Source organism: Cajanus cajan, chromosome 9, assembly GCF_000230855.2.
Source record: "Cajanus cajan strain Asha chromosome 9, NIPB_CcT2T_4, whole genome shotgun sequence".
In the NCBI taxonomy this organism is placed as follows: domain Eukaryota; kingdom Viridiplantae; phylum Streptophyta; class Magnoliopsida; order Fabales; family Fabaceae; genus Cajanus; species Cajanus cajan.
This window is the reverse complement of record NC_138525.1, coordinates 8,486,891-8,502,646: the sequence shown is the minus strand read 5'-3', so window position 1 is coordinate 8,502,646 and position 15,756 is coordinate 8,486,891. Positions and strand designations below refer to the sequence as shown.

The 15,756-nt window shown below is 33.9% G+C and overlaps 3 protein-coding genes across 3 annotated transcripts; 2 read left to right on the top strand and 1 right to left on the bottom strand.

The window, feature by feature from the left end:
* Positions 1-20: 20 nt before the first annotated feature.
* LOC109789647 (pfkB-like carbohydrate kinase family protein) lies at positions 21-8,455 on the top strand. The gene is made up of 7 exons (XM_020348662.3): positions 21-438; positions 1,051-1,259; positions 5,162-5,374; positions 5,791-5,988; positions 6,121-6,258; positions 7,187-7,303; positions 8,107-8,455. The coding sequence occupies exons 1-7, from the start codon at positions 309-311 to the stop codon at positions 8,239-8,241; spliced, it is 1,140 nt and encodes a 379-aa protein (XP_020204251.1). The 5' UTR covers positions 21-308; the 3' UTR covers positions 8,242-8,455.
* Positions 8,456-9,782: 1,327 nt separating this feature from the next.
* Positions 9,783-10,371, top strand: LOC109805447 (polcalcin Ole e 3). Its single transcript, XM_020367521.3, has one exon. It carries the CDS (start codon positions 9,874-9,876, stop codon positions 10,126-10,128), a length of 255 nt encoding a protein of 84 aa, XP_020223110.1. The 5' UTR covers positions 9,783-9,873; the 3' UTR covers positions 10,129-10,371.
* Positions 10,372-10,915: 544 nt separating this feature from the next.
* LOC109817869 (putative serine/threonine-protein kinase PBL7) lies at positions 10,916-14,102 on the bottom strand. The gene is made up of 6 exons (XM_020383221.3): positions 13,201-14,102; positions 12,848-13,105; positions 12,585-12,757; positions 12,399-12,478; positions 12,121-12,268; positions 10,916-11,458 (listed from the first exon to the last, which is right to left on the bottom strand). The coding sequence occupies exons 1-6, from the start codon at positions 13,721-13,723 to the stop codon at positions 11,105-11,107; spliced, it is 1,536 nt and encodes a 511-aa protein (XP_020238810.1). The 5' UTR covers positions 13,724-14,102; the 3' UTR covers positions 10,916-11,104.
* Between the last annotated feature and the right edge of the window lie 1,654 nt (positions 14,103-15,756).

Sequence of the window (15,756 nt, the reverse complement as noted above, 5' to 3'; positions counted from 1 at the left end):
GCAACATGATTCATTGATTCTCAGTTGAACAGCGTCATCACTAAGCAGTCCAAAACATGATAATGAAATAGCTAATGAATCCGTTGTCTGAAAAACAAACGATACAAATAAATAAAAATCAGCACTGAACTGTACACTATACATTCTGTGTTCTTTGCCAACTTCGTAACACAGTAATTCAATTTTTTCGTCCATTCCAAAGCCAATTTTCTCACAAACCCCATCAATTATCACGCCCCCATACCTCGCAGAGAGAAAATTGAAGAGCTAAGGCTGTGAGAAGTGTTGAGTATTGATTTCCTTGTTCGATGGCTCTTCACAGTGGTGCTTTCTGCTTCACCAGTGTGGCTAGTTCTGTCAAGTTGAGTCACCCCACTGTCAAAGCTTCGGCCTTTTCTGCTCCTCTTTCTCCCCCACTTGTCAAATTCAATATCAGAGGTAATCCAAATTCTGGGTATTCATCAAATCCAATTTTGTTTGCATGTTATAAAGATGGGCAACTGTTTCCTGTTATGTTTGAGACTTTGCAGTGTTTTGGAATTTGGTGTTGCAATTAGGGGAGGGTGCAGTCTGCATTATCAATTGGAGTTGTGTGTCTATGAGCTTTTAGGTGTTTTTGGATTAATAGCTTAATAAGTGCTTATTTAGTAACTTAGCTCTTATAAGTTATAAGGTGAGAGTTTTTGTAATAAATTTATCATGAGACTTATATAAGAGTTTAATAGTTTTCACTGTTAAATTTTTTGTACTATCAAACATCAAAAATCATTTTTAATATGACTTTCAAAATAATTATTATAAAAATCAACAAATTTGTTAGTTTGTGATTAAATGATTATGTAAAAAGTTTGAAAATGTTATTCTTTAAATAAACAAATTTATAGGAATTAATTTTTTCATAAGCACAAATAAGCTTCGTAAAAGCTTCTTATAATGACTCCTTAATTTAAAAGATTTTGTTGCTTCTTTCTTTAGTTTCACTTTTGAAGGTACCAACTACCAAGTTATGATATGAATATATTTTCAAGTGTCAACTTTTCTTTGTTACAGGAAAGGCGTTTTCTGGTGATGGGACACCTGAAGCAAAGGAACCACCTCTTGTGGTTTGTTTTGGGGAAATGCTTATTGATTTTGTCCCAACTATCAATGGCCTTTCTTTGGCTGAAGCACCTGCGTTTAAGAAGGCTCCAGGAGGTGCCCCTGCTAATGTTGCAGTAGGCATATCCCGATTAGGAGGTTCATCAGCTTTTATTGGAAAGGTATTATATAAATACTTCTTGAGGTTCTTTCTATACTTTTAATAGGTGCAGGAAACATCATATTTTAATGTGCAACTTAGGCACACAGCCAGTATTGACTTTGTTGCAAACATGAAATTGTCCTGGCATCTCATATTCTTGTGCTGCCAAACTTCACATTTTGTTTGTCTCCAGATGCAGCTTTTATGAAAAAGAAGATAATGTTGATCAAGAGTTAACTTTCATTTTTGTCCTTGAAATATTCATGGGACGTCAAATTAGACCCTACAAAAATTCTCCCATTAGTATAGCCCCTCAACATTGAAATTTGTCACCACATTAGTTCCTCTATTAGCCTCCAAAAGAAACATCACTAATGGATTCTATTGTGACCTGTTAAGTGCTAATATGGCTTGTTAATGCCATCTAAGAATTCGAGTGGCAACACCACCAAGGAATTCATTTGGTGCACATGCTGGCAAAATGATTAATCTGACGAGACATTGAATTTTAAGGAATTGAAGTGTGACATATGAATCTTTGGGTGACAAAACAGGGCCTAACGATTTTTTTCCCTCTTACAATACTAATGTACAGAACCAGGGTGATTGGGCATTTGTGGTCTCTATAGGTGGTGTGCAGGCTCTATGTTTCAGGGATTTGGTCTCTATCATAGACATGTGTGGGTTTGGTTGGTTTTTAGGTTTAATTGTTCATGGGAAAGGGTGACAAATGGTTTGTGGTGGTACCGCATTGTGGGAATGATGGCCCAAACAAGTGGTAGTTAATGTTTGCAGGTTGGTTTGATGGTGACTTTCGGTTCTTTCTTTGTTGGTTTGGTTAATTTAAGGGTAGATGTTCTGTTTAGAGGTTTCTATGGTTAGTTGTTTGGGGGGAGGGGGGTTACTTTTCTATTCAGTGTGATGTGTAGGAGGTATGAGTTTATTGGTTGTTTCCTAGGTACTAGTTGATGTTTGAGTTGAAGAATGTGAGTTATTTTTTGCTCTCAGGGAATAGTGGAATGTATTTCTAGTCATTTGGTTATCGATTGCGGTAGGATTTATGTTGGAAGTTTGTTGGTTGTGGTTGGAATCTAGGTTGTTGAATTCATTTTGGATTTGCTAGTTGGTAATTGTTGAGTTCCCAAGTTGGTTAGCAATATGGTCAAAATAGAGTATATAAGTGGGAAACAATCCTTACCTTATTAGCTAATTTTGTAATATTGTATTAGGTCTAATCCGACATTCTAAGATGTTTATCACAGTCTCTCTCATATGTCGAGAATGACGTGGTTCCTTTTGGAAGCCCCCAATGTTTAGTTCGGTAAGCATCACAGTCTTGAATCAAAAAGGGGTTCCACCAGCCACATTATCTATGTGCAAACAGAGATGCGGTTTTGGTTGGAGCATATCCTCTTTTGTATCCATATATCGCAGATCTAGATTCTTCAATTACATACCTATCAATAGTAACAGATCTTGTTCCCACTTGAGAGCTTGTAGTTTCGGATCCTCCAGATCTTTAAGATAGAGTTGATCCCATGGACACAGAGCATCGGAGCCAATTCACTGAGAAAATGACTCGGTTTAAGAATAGTCCCATAAGTGAAACCCTTTATTCAGTTGATGAAGATGTCGAAACGGAGTCCCTAGTCCACAAGCCTGACAGTCCGGAGGGGAACCTTCAATCAACCAACAACAGAAGCCAGTTAGTGGCAATCAATCTAGTCTGTGGAACTCATTCATCACCCAATTTGTTTAGGTGAAATTTTTGCCCTTGCCTTCCCAAAACATGAAGGGTTCCTTTTGGCAATCACCTGTTTGCCAGTGAGCTCAATTTGCATGTCTCTCTGGACTTCTCTCAGTTCTCTAATCCCACACGTCTTAGGATGTCTCTCTAGGAATTAAGCTGGAGGTTTTGAATGAAATCAAGGGCAGGACCTACAAGTTCCCAGTTGGGTACAAGTTCGACCCCAAAGATGATATTCTTGCTGGTTACTATCACATAAACAAAATATGATCTCAGTCTTGAATAAGGCTATTATGGAATGGTTGCGATAAGATTTTTTTTCGAGATAATAACCCGTGAGAATATCATCTTTGGGATCAAAACTGTACCCTATTGGGAACCTGTTGGTCTTGCCCTTGATTTCATTTAAAACCTCCATCTCAATTCTCCAAGAGTGTCATCCCAAGGAATGTGTGGAATTAGGGAATGGAGAGCAGTCCAGAGAGCCATGCAAATTGAGCTTATTGGCAACAGATTAGGTGATGAATGAGTTCCACAAACTAGATTGGTCACCACTGACTGGCTTCCATCGTTGATTAATTGAAGGTTTCGCTCCAAAATTGCAGGCTTGTGAACTAGGGACTCCGTTTCGGTATCTTCATTGAATGGAGTTTCACTTATGGAGCAGTCCTTTAACTGGGTCATTTTCTTAGTGAATTGGCCCTCATGCTCTATGTCAATTCTATCTTATAGATATGGAGGATCTGCAACTACAAGCTCTCGAGTAAGAACAAGAGTTTTTATTGCTAATAGGTATGTGAATCTAGATCTGTGAGATATAGATATGAAAGAGGATATGCTCGAACCAGACCGCATCTCAATTTGCACATAAATAATCTGCTGGTGGACCCTTTTCCTTTCTTTGATAAACTGAACCTCGAGGGCTTCTAAGAGGAATCATGTTATTTCCCCATACGGAGTTCCGCCTTGCTTTGTTACATGTAGAATTGGGCGCAATTTAGTCTCAAAAAACCGCTTTATAAGGTGCGGATTATTCTCCAATTATATACTTTATTTTGGTCATATATCTAATGGTTGTGTCATCTCCAATAGTGATTGTTGGGAGTTTGCTTGTATAAGGCTTAGTGTTCAAAAACAAGGTCGTGTGTATGTTTATAATGAACAAAAACCATTGATCTGCTAAGGCAAAATCAAGCAAGCAAAAATTTGTAACCATACAATGATATTACTAAGGAGTCAGAACCATACTGGCACACTGATAAAATCGTAAGTTATATTGAGATCTTTTAGTATCTGCTATAATTATTAGGATTGATTTAATACTAAATCAATCCTAATAATAACATGATCTCAATAAGTTAAGCCTCATTTTTGTCCCACAAAGATTCACATGTCATCAATTCAACTTAATCCCTCAAAGATTCACCAGTCACCACATAGATGCTTAGGTGGCATATAATGGGCCACATCAGACTTTGTTAATGTTGTTTCTAGCTGAGGCTGACAAAAGAACTAATGTGGTGATATCTTTCATTATTATGGGTGTAAACCAATGATGCAAATCTTTCAAGGAAAAATCTAATGCCCTATGAGTCTTTCAAGGACGAAAATCGGGGTTAACTCGGCTGATAAAATAATGGGGGTTAATATAATGCCCCTGAACTTGCATGCAGTTGTGGTTTTGTCACTTTTGGCTGTTTCCTACAGGAATGTCAAACATATAATGAGTTAAAAATAAATCTTTAATTCATTTATGATCCATTAAAAATGTATCGAAACAATCCATTATATCCATTACTCATTTAATAAAAAACCAATCAACCCATCCATTTAAAGTATAATATATTATATTTTTTCAAAAGTAAAATTTAATATTTATATGCATTTTGGGACCAAAATACTGTAGAGTCCAGGACCCGTAGTTGAAGGCCTATGATCAACTAATGATCAGAATTATGTCCATAATTTTGTGTTTACCGCTAATTTTCATTTTTCAATTGTGCTCCTTACTAGGTATTTTTTCCTGCTGTTTTTTATGAACGGCAAATGAAAATTTGATATCAATAAACTCAAATTTCAAACAGTTCTATTTTATATAAATTAGAAGTCATAGTCAAAGTTTCTCTTCTAAATTCAAGTTCAACAGAGTTTAACACTTTATGCAAAATGAGCAGGTTGGTGAGGATGAATTTGGATATATGCTTGCTGATATACTCAAGGAAAATAATGTGAACAATGAAGGGATGCGTTTTGACCCTGGTGCACGCACTGCTTTAGCATTTGTTACATTGAGGAATGATGGAGAGCGAGAGTTCATGTTTTATCGCAATCCCAGTGCTGATATGCTGCTCCAAGAAGATGAACTTGATTTGGACCTGATAAGAAAGGTAAAACCAAAAGCAAAATTTGTGGTAGTCAAACTGAAGTAAAATGTATGCCATAATTCATATGAGTTGAATCAAAGGGAAATGAAACCATTATTGAGCAAGTTACTCCACATTCTTTCTGTTGCACTTTTCTCAAGTAATCTTTTGTTACTCAGAAATCAAAATCACTTCATTCAACTGGTACTTTTTGAATTTATTTAGAATTACAACTTACTGTTTAAGGATCTAAACCATCATCCTGATTACTTATATAGGATTATTGTTTCTGTAGTTTAAGAACTACCTTTCAGGTTTCCTTAACATCAGGTAAAACATCAAAATGATCGCCAAGTCTATGTTCCTTTTAATATTTTCCACTTTGACTCCACTTCATTCATAAATTCTAGTAATATGGTTCTATTATTTCTTTCTGGCAGGCCAAGGTCTTCCATTATGGTTCTATAAGTCTTATAACAGAACCATGCAAATCAGCACACATTGCTGCAGCAAAAGCTGCAAAAGAAGCTGGTGTGGTTCTGTCTTATGACCCTAACCTGAGGCTTCCTTTATGGCCTTCTGCAGATAGTGCAAGAGAAGGAATCCTGAGTATATGGGAGACTGCAGATATCATTAAGGTCCCTCTGTTATCAACAAGGCAGAACATATTCTCTCTAGCAATAGACTTAACTTGTTCCCTTTTTCTAGAATGCAGATTACAGGGGAGTGTAAAATAAGTCTCTAACACAACCAATCTGATAATTATTCAGGTAAGCGAAGAAGAGATTTCCTTTCTTACGAAAGGTGAGGACCCATATGACGATGCCGTTGTTCGTAAACTATTCCATCGAAACCTCAAGCTACTCCTTGTGACTGAAGGTGCAGAAGGATGCAGATACTACACCAAGGTAAGCCTTCAAAAGATGCTATTTTCTGAAATTTGTTTCAGCTGTTGCTAATATTTGTTTTATGGTCATCATTTGGGTATCTTCAAAGGCATGGCAGTATTATTTACCAATTAAATAGTTGCTGCATACACTGTATCCTCGTATTAGATTAAGAATGGAAACAGGACATTTCTACTTTCTAGCACAATAAATGTATAAATCATATAGTAATGTTGGATCATTTAGAAAAAGGAATCGCACAACTCTTCTGCAAAAAGGATGAATACTTCCTGTGTACTAAGAATGCGCTGTTATTCCTTGAAGCTAAAGTGAAGGCAAAGCAACTGGCGGGATTTGAACTCATGATCAAATAGCCCATAAAGAGACTTGGTGGCACTTAAGCTAAGGTTCTTAGGAAATTGGGTTTTTTATTTTTTATTTTTTTTATTTGAAGTGGGTTGTTGATTAAAGACAACAACATAAGCCTTTTCCCACGAGGTTGGCTACTTGGATTACATGATGTCATTGGACTCGATTAAAGACTAGATTTTCAGAGATTTTATTTATCATGAGATACTTTTAACAACTTCTCCAATGTCCTTCTAAGTTTCCCTCTCCCCTTTTTCACTAAACTAAAAACCATCTAATCTAATCTCTATAGGGCCGATCATGAGCAATATGTAATAATTTACCTTCTATAGGTGCCAATGGTTAATGTTCTGTTGCAATTCTTGCAATAATTAGTTGGAACTGAAAATTATTGAAAACTATTGGGGATATTTGGTTATTAGTCGATCCACAGTAATTGACAACTTGACATCCATGTATTCTTTTGGAAATTGATTACAGAAGGCAACTAGAAAAGTCTTGGAAAAATCATTAGTTATAAATTCTAATAGTGTATTATTGAAGGCTATGATTTGAAACCTGTTCCACTATTTCTTTGCAGGAGTTCAGTGGTAGGGTGGAGGGATTGAAGGTGGATGCTGTTGATACCACTGGTGCTGGCGATGCTTTTGTGGCTGGTATATTATCACAATTAGCTGTGGATCTTTCATTACTTCAGGTGAGCAAAATGTATTTGTTTTTCATATTAATCATCCCAAAAATTTACATTACGCAAGTGCAGAAACTCGTGTGAGAAGACACCCATTATTGTTTGAATTATTAAAAAAACAAATCAATTTCTTGTATTTTACACTGCTACTTTATGGTTGTCACCCAATGTAATTGCTTGATCAAAATAATCTCACTGCACATGTCTCCCCACATGTGAGGTTAAGGATTAATAATTGACTGAGTAATACATGATGGTATATACCAAATTTGTCCCTTAAGTTTTTAACACTAGTTAATTAGTCTATTAAATTAAGAAAAAAAAATGTCATTTAGTTCCTGGAATTTTTATTTTAGTCCTCACTGCTGTAATTTGGAGGACTAAAATCATTTAGTAATGTCATGGGTTAAAATGATCATCTTTCAGGACTAAAACAATAACATTTTTGAAAATATAAAAAAATAAATTTACCAGAGCTCGAAATTTTGAATATTAATTTGGTGTATAAACTTCAGAGCTTGTAACTTAAAGTCTAGCCAAGAGTCCATGAAAATGAGACGAACTAATGATGCCAACATAATAACTATTGTTAGTTTAAAACAACAGTTTATTGCCTCTGTTTCATGTCTATTAGTCTCTGACTATCGGTGGGGAGGATATCCTTATTGCATAAAAAAAAAAAAAAAAAGTTTAAGGTTAATGTACACTCCTAGTTTTTGCCATCACGTATTAATGAACATTCAATTTATATTCCATCCTTTCTTACTTGTGTGTGTTTTACTAAACGTTATGTATGTGGTTTTAACTTACAGAAAGAAGAAGCATTGAGAGATTCTCTCAAGTTTGCTAATGTATGTGGAGCATTGACTGTGACCGAGAGAGGTGCAATACCAGCTTTGCCCACCAAGGAAGCTGTTCTGAATGCCATGCTTAAGCCTGTATCCTAACTTTACAGCTACTATGTAATTATGTGACTCAATGAGGATCACTTTTTTTTTTTTGGAGGGGGTATTTATATTCTTGAGAACTTGAATTAGTGGGATACATAAGAATTGGTCGTATGAATAATTTTGCAAATGATCAGTTCAGGCAAAATTATACTAAATTACTAATCAAGTTCATGATTTGGTAATGGGAAATCGTTCTCTACGCTTCAATTTATATGTTTGCCAAGCTTCTATTCAATTCATGGTTGTTGTTGCATATTGAACATCCAACCTACTAAGCAAAATCTTTTCAACCAATCTGTCATGAAATAATTGCTAAAGCTAATTTGAGGGGATATTTATAATGTTATTTCGCACACAACTTCAGAATGATGAGATATTATCTATTTTGAGTCTAAGTTTTCACGGGTTTGTTTTTTGTATCTATTTAAAAGACATCTCAATCATTGAAGTATACGTGTATTTTATAAACTATTATTTCTTCTTTTATTTTATCGATGTGGAACTTGTTTGTATCCCAATAAATGTATCATTTTTTATTATATCATATTTATAATAAAGTAACGTCAATAATTTTGTTCAGATAGAATGATCAATATTGTATCATTTTTAAAAATTAAATAATCAAACAATTCAATACTAATAAAGAGGTCAAATTCAATAAATTAAATAAACAAGAAGACAAAAAGTAATTTAGCTTATTTAAATTGATGCCTTGGTTTATCATAGAGTAATTTCTGTGTTGTGATATTTTTTAATTCAAGTGAATATAAAAATATAAAAAAAAGGAAAAATTATTTTAAATTACAAAATAGATATACAATTTAGTAGATTAAATACTATTTTATTAAAATGATAAATAGGAAGCAAGCATATTTTGTTTTGTAAGTTAAAAAAATAGAAGATAAGAGGACAGATTTAGGTATTAAATATAAAATAGGTATAGATATTTTTTAATTTTTATAAATATATTTAAATTTAATTTTAGTTTTTCAATCTTTATTTTGTTAATATTAATAAATGGTAATATTTATATTTACTCAGCAGATAGAGGTCATCTATACTAATAATAATAGGAATACTACTTGTTGGTATTTTCTAACTTTATCCTTTTATTAACTATCATAAAAAAATTATTCATAATTATAAAAAAGAAAAACTACTTATTAATTATCTTTATAAAAAAAACTTACATTCTCGTGCCTTTTTTCCTACTATACACAAAGATAATAAGATAATTCCATATAGGTAAAGCAAGTCCTCTAAGAGAAGCCACGTGGACATAGTGATCTTTCACATTCTTCAATTACAAACAAAACCAACCTTAAAACACTTTCAATTTCCAACCATAATGAGAAAGATCAAGAACCCCCCTCCATTGCATTTCCAAAACAAATATTAGAACATAATTTTGAACCATAAACAAGTATAGTAAAAAGGGTTGTGAACTATGACCAAGTCTTTGCACACCACAACCCGACATTAAAGGGTGTCCTTACATGATGGGCACTCTCCCTCTTTAAAACCAAAGTTCCAATCTCTTTGACGAATCTCCAATAATTTGAGTGCAACAGAAAGAACTGGTTCGTTGTCATACACACAAAACAATATTATTAATATATTCTGTCAACAATGGCTGATGATCCTCAAGACGTGGCAGACAGAGAGCGCATTTTCAAGCACTTTGATGCCAACGGCGATGGCCAAATCTCTTCAGCAGAGCTTGGGGAAGCACTGAAAGCCCTTGGATCAGTCACACCAGACGAGGTGCAAAGGATGATGGAAGAGATTGACACTGATGGAGATGGCTACATTTCTTATGAAGAGTTCACAGAATTCGCCAGAGCCAACCGTGGCTTAGTCAAAGATGTTGCCAAGATTTTCTAAGTTCATTAAATTAACCAACCCTTTGTAATTAATTAAATTTCATTCTACCTTCCTTTGTGCTCTGCATGGGAAGAGAAAATGGTTCTTGAGTGTGCATACTTTCTCTATACGTCATCACAATGAGAAGTTCATTCATAGCATGATGTCACCCTCTTTTGAACCTCTTTCTTTTTTCATATGCTTTTTTTGATCTGACTTATGTATATTGTTATATGGGAAATGCTAGTGATACTCTTTCTAACACTTGCTTTCTGATGTGGCCTCTCTCTTGTTATTGGTTAAAGTTTATTAAACTTTACAAATTTTAATAGCTCCCACCTCTTGTTATATAATAAGGTCTTTGCTCTAGACACCAAGATAAGTGACAAGCAATTGACAAAAAGTCTTTAAATAAGATATGAAACTTACAAAATTTGTAATTTGTGATAATTTTCAAGCAATATAATGAAGAAAATGTTAAAAAGAAAATATCACTAGCATTAATTAATGATCACTAAGGTCCTTCCTTTAGAAATCAAGATAGTTAAGATAGGTGACCAATAACTAATGATCTTATCTTGAAATGGAACGTACTTTAAACACACAAAAATTGTATGTTTGTACGTCATCTAAACAATTATGTAGACTCATGATAAAGTTTTATATTCAACTAATGTTCATCAATGTGAAATTGGCTGGTTGTGCGCGTGTTTTCTTTTGGTGTAAATCGGTGGAGAATTAGCTAAGGGATCTTCTAAAACTTGTATGTTCTAGAGCCAAGAAAAAGAGTGCCAAGAACTCACAAGGATAAACATGTAATAATGAGTTTATATAAGTTATTTATATTACACTTTACCCCTTTGATTAGGGGAAGGTAAATGGAAGAAATGTACAAACAAGCAATATTTATCTGAGCTCCTATTTCTACCAACAACTCGAAAATGTTGACATCACATCTAATCCTGCACTATGGTGAGAATCATGGCAAAAATAATTCTCAACGACCACAAAGAAAATCATCTTCATCATACTCTGGAACTCCTTGCATTGCCAAAGCCAAGTGACTTTTCATCTCATTATTTGTTTCTTGTAATTGAGGGTAGTAATCAATCACATATCCATTACCAAAATAACCAGATTTCCTTCTTCTAGAGAAAACAGGCTCTACCTCACCCTTCAGTATTGCAACAATCTCACCTATGCTAGGTCTCCTAGATTCTTCATTTGTAACACAAGCAGCTGCTGCATCAACCATCCTAGCCATTTGATCTGTGTATCTCAAACTGTACTTCACTTGAGGATCAAGCAACTCCTCAATGGCTCCTTTCCCTTTTCTCAGCAAAGGTTTAGCCTGCAAATTAATGTCACATTGGATGTGTCAAAAGGACCGTGTATTGTTGTTCTCAAACACAACTTGCTCATTTCAACACCAGCTGAAATTACCAGCACAAATGTTGTCATAATTGAAAAATTTTGGATTAAGTTTTCTACTATAAAGGAAAAGTCAGGATTCACTTTGGATACTGCAATGCACGTAATTGAGTGCTGCATTAATTTCTAAACGCATGATCCATCAAGACTACATTAATCTAATGTTAGCCAGATCTATAAATCCAAAACTCTGTTTTCCGTTTCTATGTTGATTTTCACAGTAAATATAAAAATGCTACCCCTTTTCAAAGATTTCCTAGTAAAAATCTTTAAAATAAGAAAACAAAGAAAAAGTACAATAACATTTTTGTAATTATTAGCAAATTAAAAACATTTGTTTAAAATGAAACAGCTATAATTGTCATATTTTACTTCTAGATCAATTTCATTATAGAGCCAGATAAAATGACCAATTTTCATTATTATTATGTTTGTTCTGGTCTTCAAGAAGTTAGAAACTGATGTATTAGTCATATCATTACTTTGTTCATTAACTAATGGATTAATTAGCTGGAGTAGTTGATGCTCAGCGAGTTTAGTTAACTTAAAATTACAAGCCATCACATTTGATCATTAACTCACCCATGAGACCAAGTTTTCCTCTCCATGAGGCCTTTTTGCTTCAATTGGCTTGCGGCCAGTTAAGAGTTCCAATAAAACAACTCCCAAAGCATAAACATCAGTTTTATCTGATACTTTCCCATGTTGGAAATACTCAGGAGCCAAATAACTGTTGAGAAAGGACAGGTATCAAATATTTTATGTCAATAATCCGAATATGAAAATGAATAATGCAAAAAGCCAAAGAGACCTCCCCAAAACAAAAAAATTGAGTCAACATAAAGGGTTTAAGTTCATACCCAAATGTTCCTTTCACAGCTTTGCAAAGGAATGGAACTGAAGGTGCAGCAGTCCATGTAGCTAATCCAAAATCACATAACTACAATTTATCAAAAACAAACAGAATGACTTGTAAGGGCTTCTTATGATACAAAAACAATTTCCACTATGGTATACTACAACTAATCAGCATAACAGAATCTTACCTTGGGAATCTTCTTAGAGGAAAGCAGAATGTTTAAAGGCTTAATGTCTCTATGAACAACACATCTTTCTGTTCCATTATGCAGATAAGCCACGGCGTCTGCAATCCCAATTGCAACTTTATACCTCACAGACCATGGAAGTGATGAACCACCCTTCACACTCTTCTTCCTACCTACCAAAAAGGCCAGCAAGAATCAGCGAAAATCATCAAATTCAATAGTAAACACTATATAGAATTCAGGAGTCAAGAAAAAATAAGTACCATGTAAGTGGTGCTCTAAGCTTCCCCCAGACACATACTTGTACACCAAAAACAAACCCTCTTCTGAGTCAATACAAAATCCCACAAGGGGAACAACGTTTGTGTTATGAAGAGAACTAGCAATCATCAATTCCCTACAAAACGCCTTGGCACTCTCTTTGTCTTCTTTATCCAACCTTTTAATAGCAACAGCAGTCTTCCAAGGCCCAACTCTTCCTCTAAAAACACAGCTCAAGGCACCTCTCCCCAACACCCTCCCTATCCATAACAAAACAACGAATCACAATCTCACACAAAGGAATCAAATTCAATTTCATCAACAGAACATCCACGCACACACGCACACAAGTTACCTTGGGAGAAATTGTGAGTAGCAAATAGAATTTCATCATAGCTGAACCTGATCAAAGTGTTGACCACTGGGGATATGCTTTTCTCCAGTGACTCTATTCTCCTCCACTTCATCTCCCTCACTTGAGACTCATATTCCAAATTCACCGTCAAAATGGTAGTAGCAGTAGTAGTAGCAGCAGAAAGAGTAGAACTCATGTTGAAGGACTCAACTTCAACCTGAGAACAGAAGCTAAACCTGAAAGATGAGTGAACCGATTGAGGGTCAGCACTTGCCAATTCTGCTCCAGATTCTGACAGCAGCCACGCCTTGTTATGCTCCAAAGTGGTCTTCCTGAGACCGTTACGGTAGTTATTGCCACCACAAGTAACACCAACACAAGCAAGGGCAAAGTCCCACATTATTTTTTTCAAAAAGGTTCTGAGTTTGTGCCTTTTTAACTCAGAAGAGTCTTTTCCAAGTGCATTGGGAACATCCTTGGTGTCATCAGAACTTGTTCCTTGAGAGGAACATAAACTCATCATGAAGTAGTTGTAGATACTAACAACAGCACAGAGAACAAAAAAGCTAGAGGAAAAAGGTACTACAAAAGAAAAGTGAGGAGAAGGTTCTTTGCTTGTTGGATTGGAGCATATTTTTTCTCAACTGCATAGAAGAGAAGAGAGAAAGATGAGAAGTGGGTGGAGCTGTCTTTGAATAATTGAAATTGAATCAAATGAGGGAAGGTGGAGAAAAGTTGGTTATGATGTATGATATAGCAAAATGGTTTTGATAAAGAGGGTGAAGAGAGCATAAAAGAGGTTGCAGGTGAGAATTGAGGAAGAGAATCTTGTGTTTTTAATAGTGAATATGACACAAGGTAGAACACACACCAGGGAACATTTTCAGCATAATTTAGTTGTTTAGTAGGTGGGGACTCCTCAATATAAAAACATACATATAAAAATAAACTACTAATGGCCATGTCATGAATTTAATAAGCATGCACTCTTTCCATTTGTATGGTGAAAGAAAAAAGTGGAAATAAGAGCAAGTATATTTGATAGAGGAAAAATACGAGAGCAGATATTCTTTGGTTATTTTTACTTTATTTCTCACATTTATTTATTCCTTATTTTTCTTAAATTAAAATCTTTACTTTTATTTTATTTTCCACTTATTTCTATTTTTTATTTTTCTTAAACCAAAACATTTTTTTTTATTCTACTTCTCATATATTTTCATTCATTTTTCCTATTTTCATCCACCTTACATCTTCTTCTTTTTTTTTTTTTCTTTTTCTATCAAGCAATGAACAAATTTTTATATCATTTATCAATTAAAATTATTCTCATATGATTTTTAATGTTAACAAATTTATTATAAATGACTAACAAGGTAAAAAATCTTTGCAATATTGGTACATGTATTATATTCTTTTACGTAATTATCAGATATTTTGAAATAGAGAAAGTTGGCTTTTTTATAAGATGTAGCAGATGAGGTATCAGGCATGAAATTAATAGCGGTGCAGAATATGAAGATAGAGATAGAGTTCGTTTTTTATTATTCTTCCTTAAATAAGAAAATAAAATAAAAGGATGTGATGTGATGTCTTTGAATAACAAAATATGAATGCTTATGTAAGTCTGATGATCAAAGATTCTGAGTTCTTTTAAAGGGGTTTCGAACGAAGAAAAAATAAATTTGAATCTCCTTACTCTTACGTTATGGGAAAGGAAATTATGAAAACAATTATGTTAAAGTTATTAATGTTTATGCAAAATCTATTAAATTGTTTTTTGTATTATATTCTCTAATGACATACGAAAAATTATGAGAGAAGGATCATAACAAGTTTAAATCCAGCAAAATCAAAATCGAATATTCGATTGGTTTTGCAGTTTGGTGACCATACAGCCAATTCTTTCAAATCATGTGGTTGTTTCGTATAATTATCTCAATTAATAAATCTTGGTTTTTTTTATTATATATTTATTTTTAAAACGTTCGTATCCGATTCATATAAATAATTGTATTTTATTTACACCTCTTTAAATAATAATAAAATAATTATTTTTATTTCTTAACTTAAAATTAGTTTATATGTATCTTACCTCGTATGAGTGAATGTACTATGATTAATCGTATGTTACTTTTGGATTTTGATTGAGACTTCTTAATTTGTGCTTAACAATTCATATTATTTCATACTAATGTCTAATGTACAAAAAAAAAAAAAATTCTTCGTACCATCGTGTATTTAAAGTTAAATATGAAATAACGATTAAATATTGGATGCGGGTAGTTTTGAGTAATCAATTAAAAAGTGTAATAAAAATTATAGGATAAAACAGTTAATAAAAAATCACACGAAAAACATATCATTTTATTATTAGGATATATAAATTTGTACGATATTAAATTATTTTAAGTGGCATTAACCATTTTACTTTACATTACGTTGGTGTTAACTGTTAAGCTATTTGCTATTTAGGATTTCATAGTTACCTCCTTTCAAACCACTTACAAATTGTAATAAGACAAACCGAAACAATTATGGTAAACCTAACAAGGA

What these genes read in the sequence shown, in the direction of transcription:
- LOC109817869 (XM_020383221.3), bottom strand. Translation starts at nt 13,723, where the DNA reads ATGATGAGTTTATGTTCCTCTCAAGGAACAAGTTCTGATGACACCAAG. An exon ending in GCTGTGAAAGGAACATTTGG is followed by an intron (nt 12,269 to 12,398) that starts GTATGAACTTAA and finishes CTTTCTCAACAG; the next exon opens with TTATTTGGCTCCTGAGTATT. An exon ending in AGGAAAACTTGGTCTCATGG is followed by an intron (nt 11,459 to 12,120) that starts GTGAGTTAATGA and finishes ATTAATTTGCAG; the next exon opens with GCTAAACCTTTGCTGAGAAA.
- LOC109805447 (XM_020367521.3), top strand. Translation starts at nt 9,874, where the DNA reads ATGGCTGATGATCCTCAAGACGTGGCAGACAGAGAGCGCATTTTCAAG.
- LOC109789647 (XM_020348662.3), top strand. Translation starts at nt 309, where the DNA reads ATGGCTCTTCACAGTGGTGCTTTCTGCTTCACCAGTGTGGCTAGTTCT. An exon ending in GATGCAGATACTACACCAAG is followed by an intron (nt 6,259 to 7,186) that starts GTAAGCCTTCAA and finishes ATTTCTTTGCAG; the next exon opens with GAGTTCAGTGGTAGGGTGGA. An exon ending in TGGATCTTTCATTACTTCAG is followed by an intron (nt 7,304 to 8,106) that starts GTGAGCAAAATG and finishes TTTAACTTACAG; the next exon opens with AAAGAAGAAGCATTGAGAGA.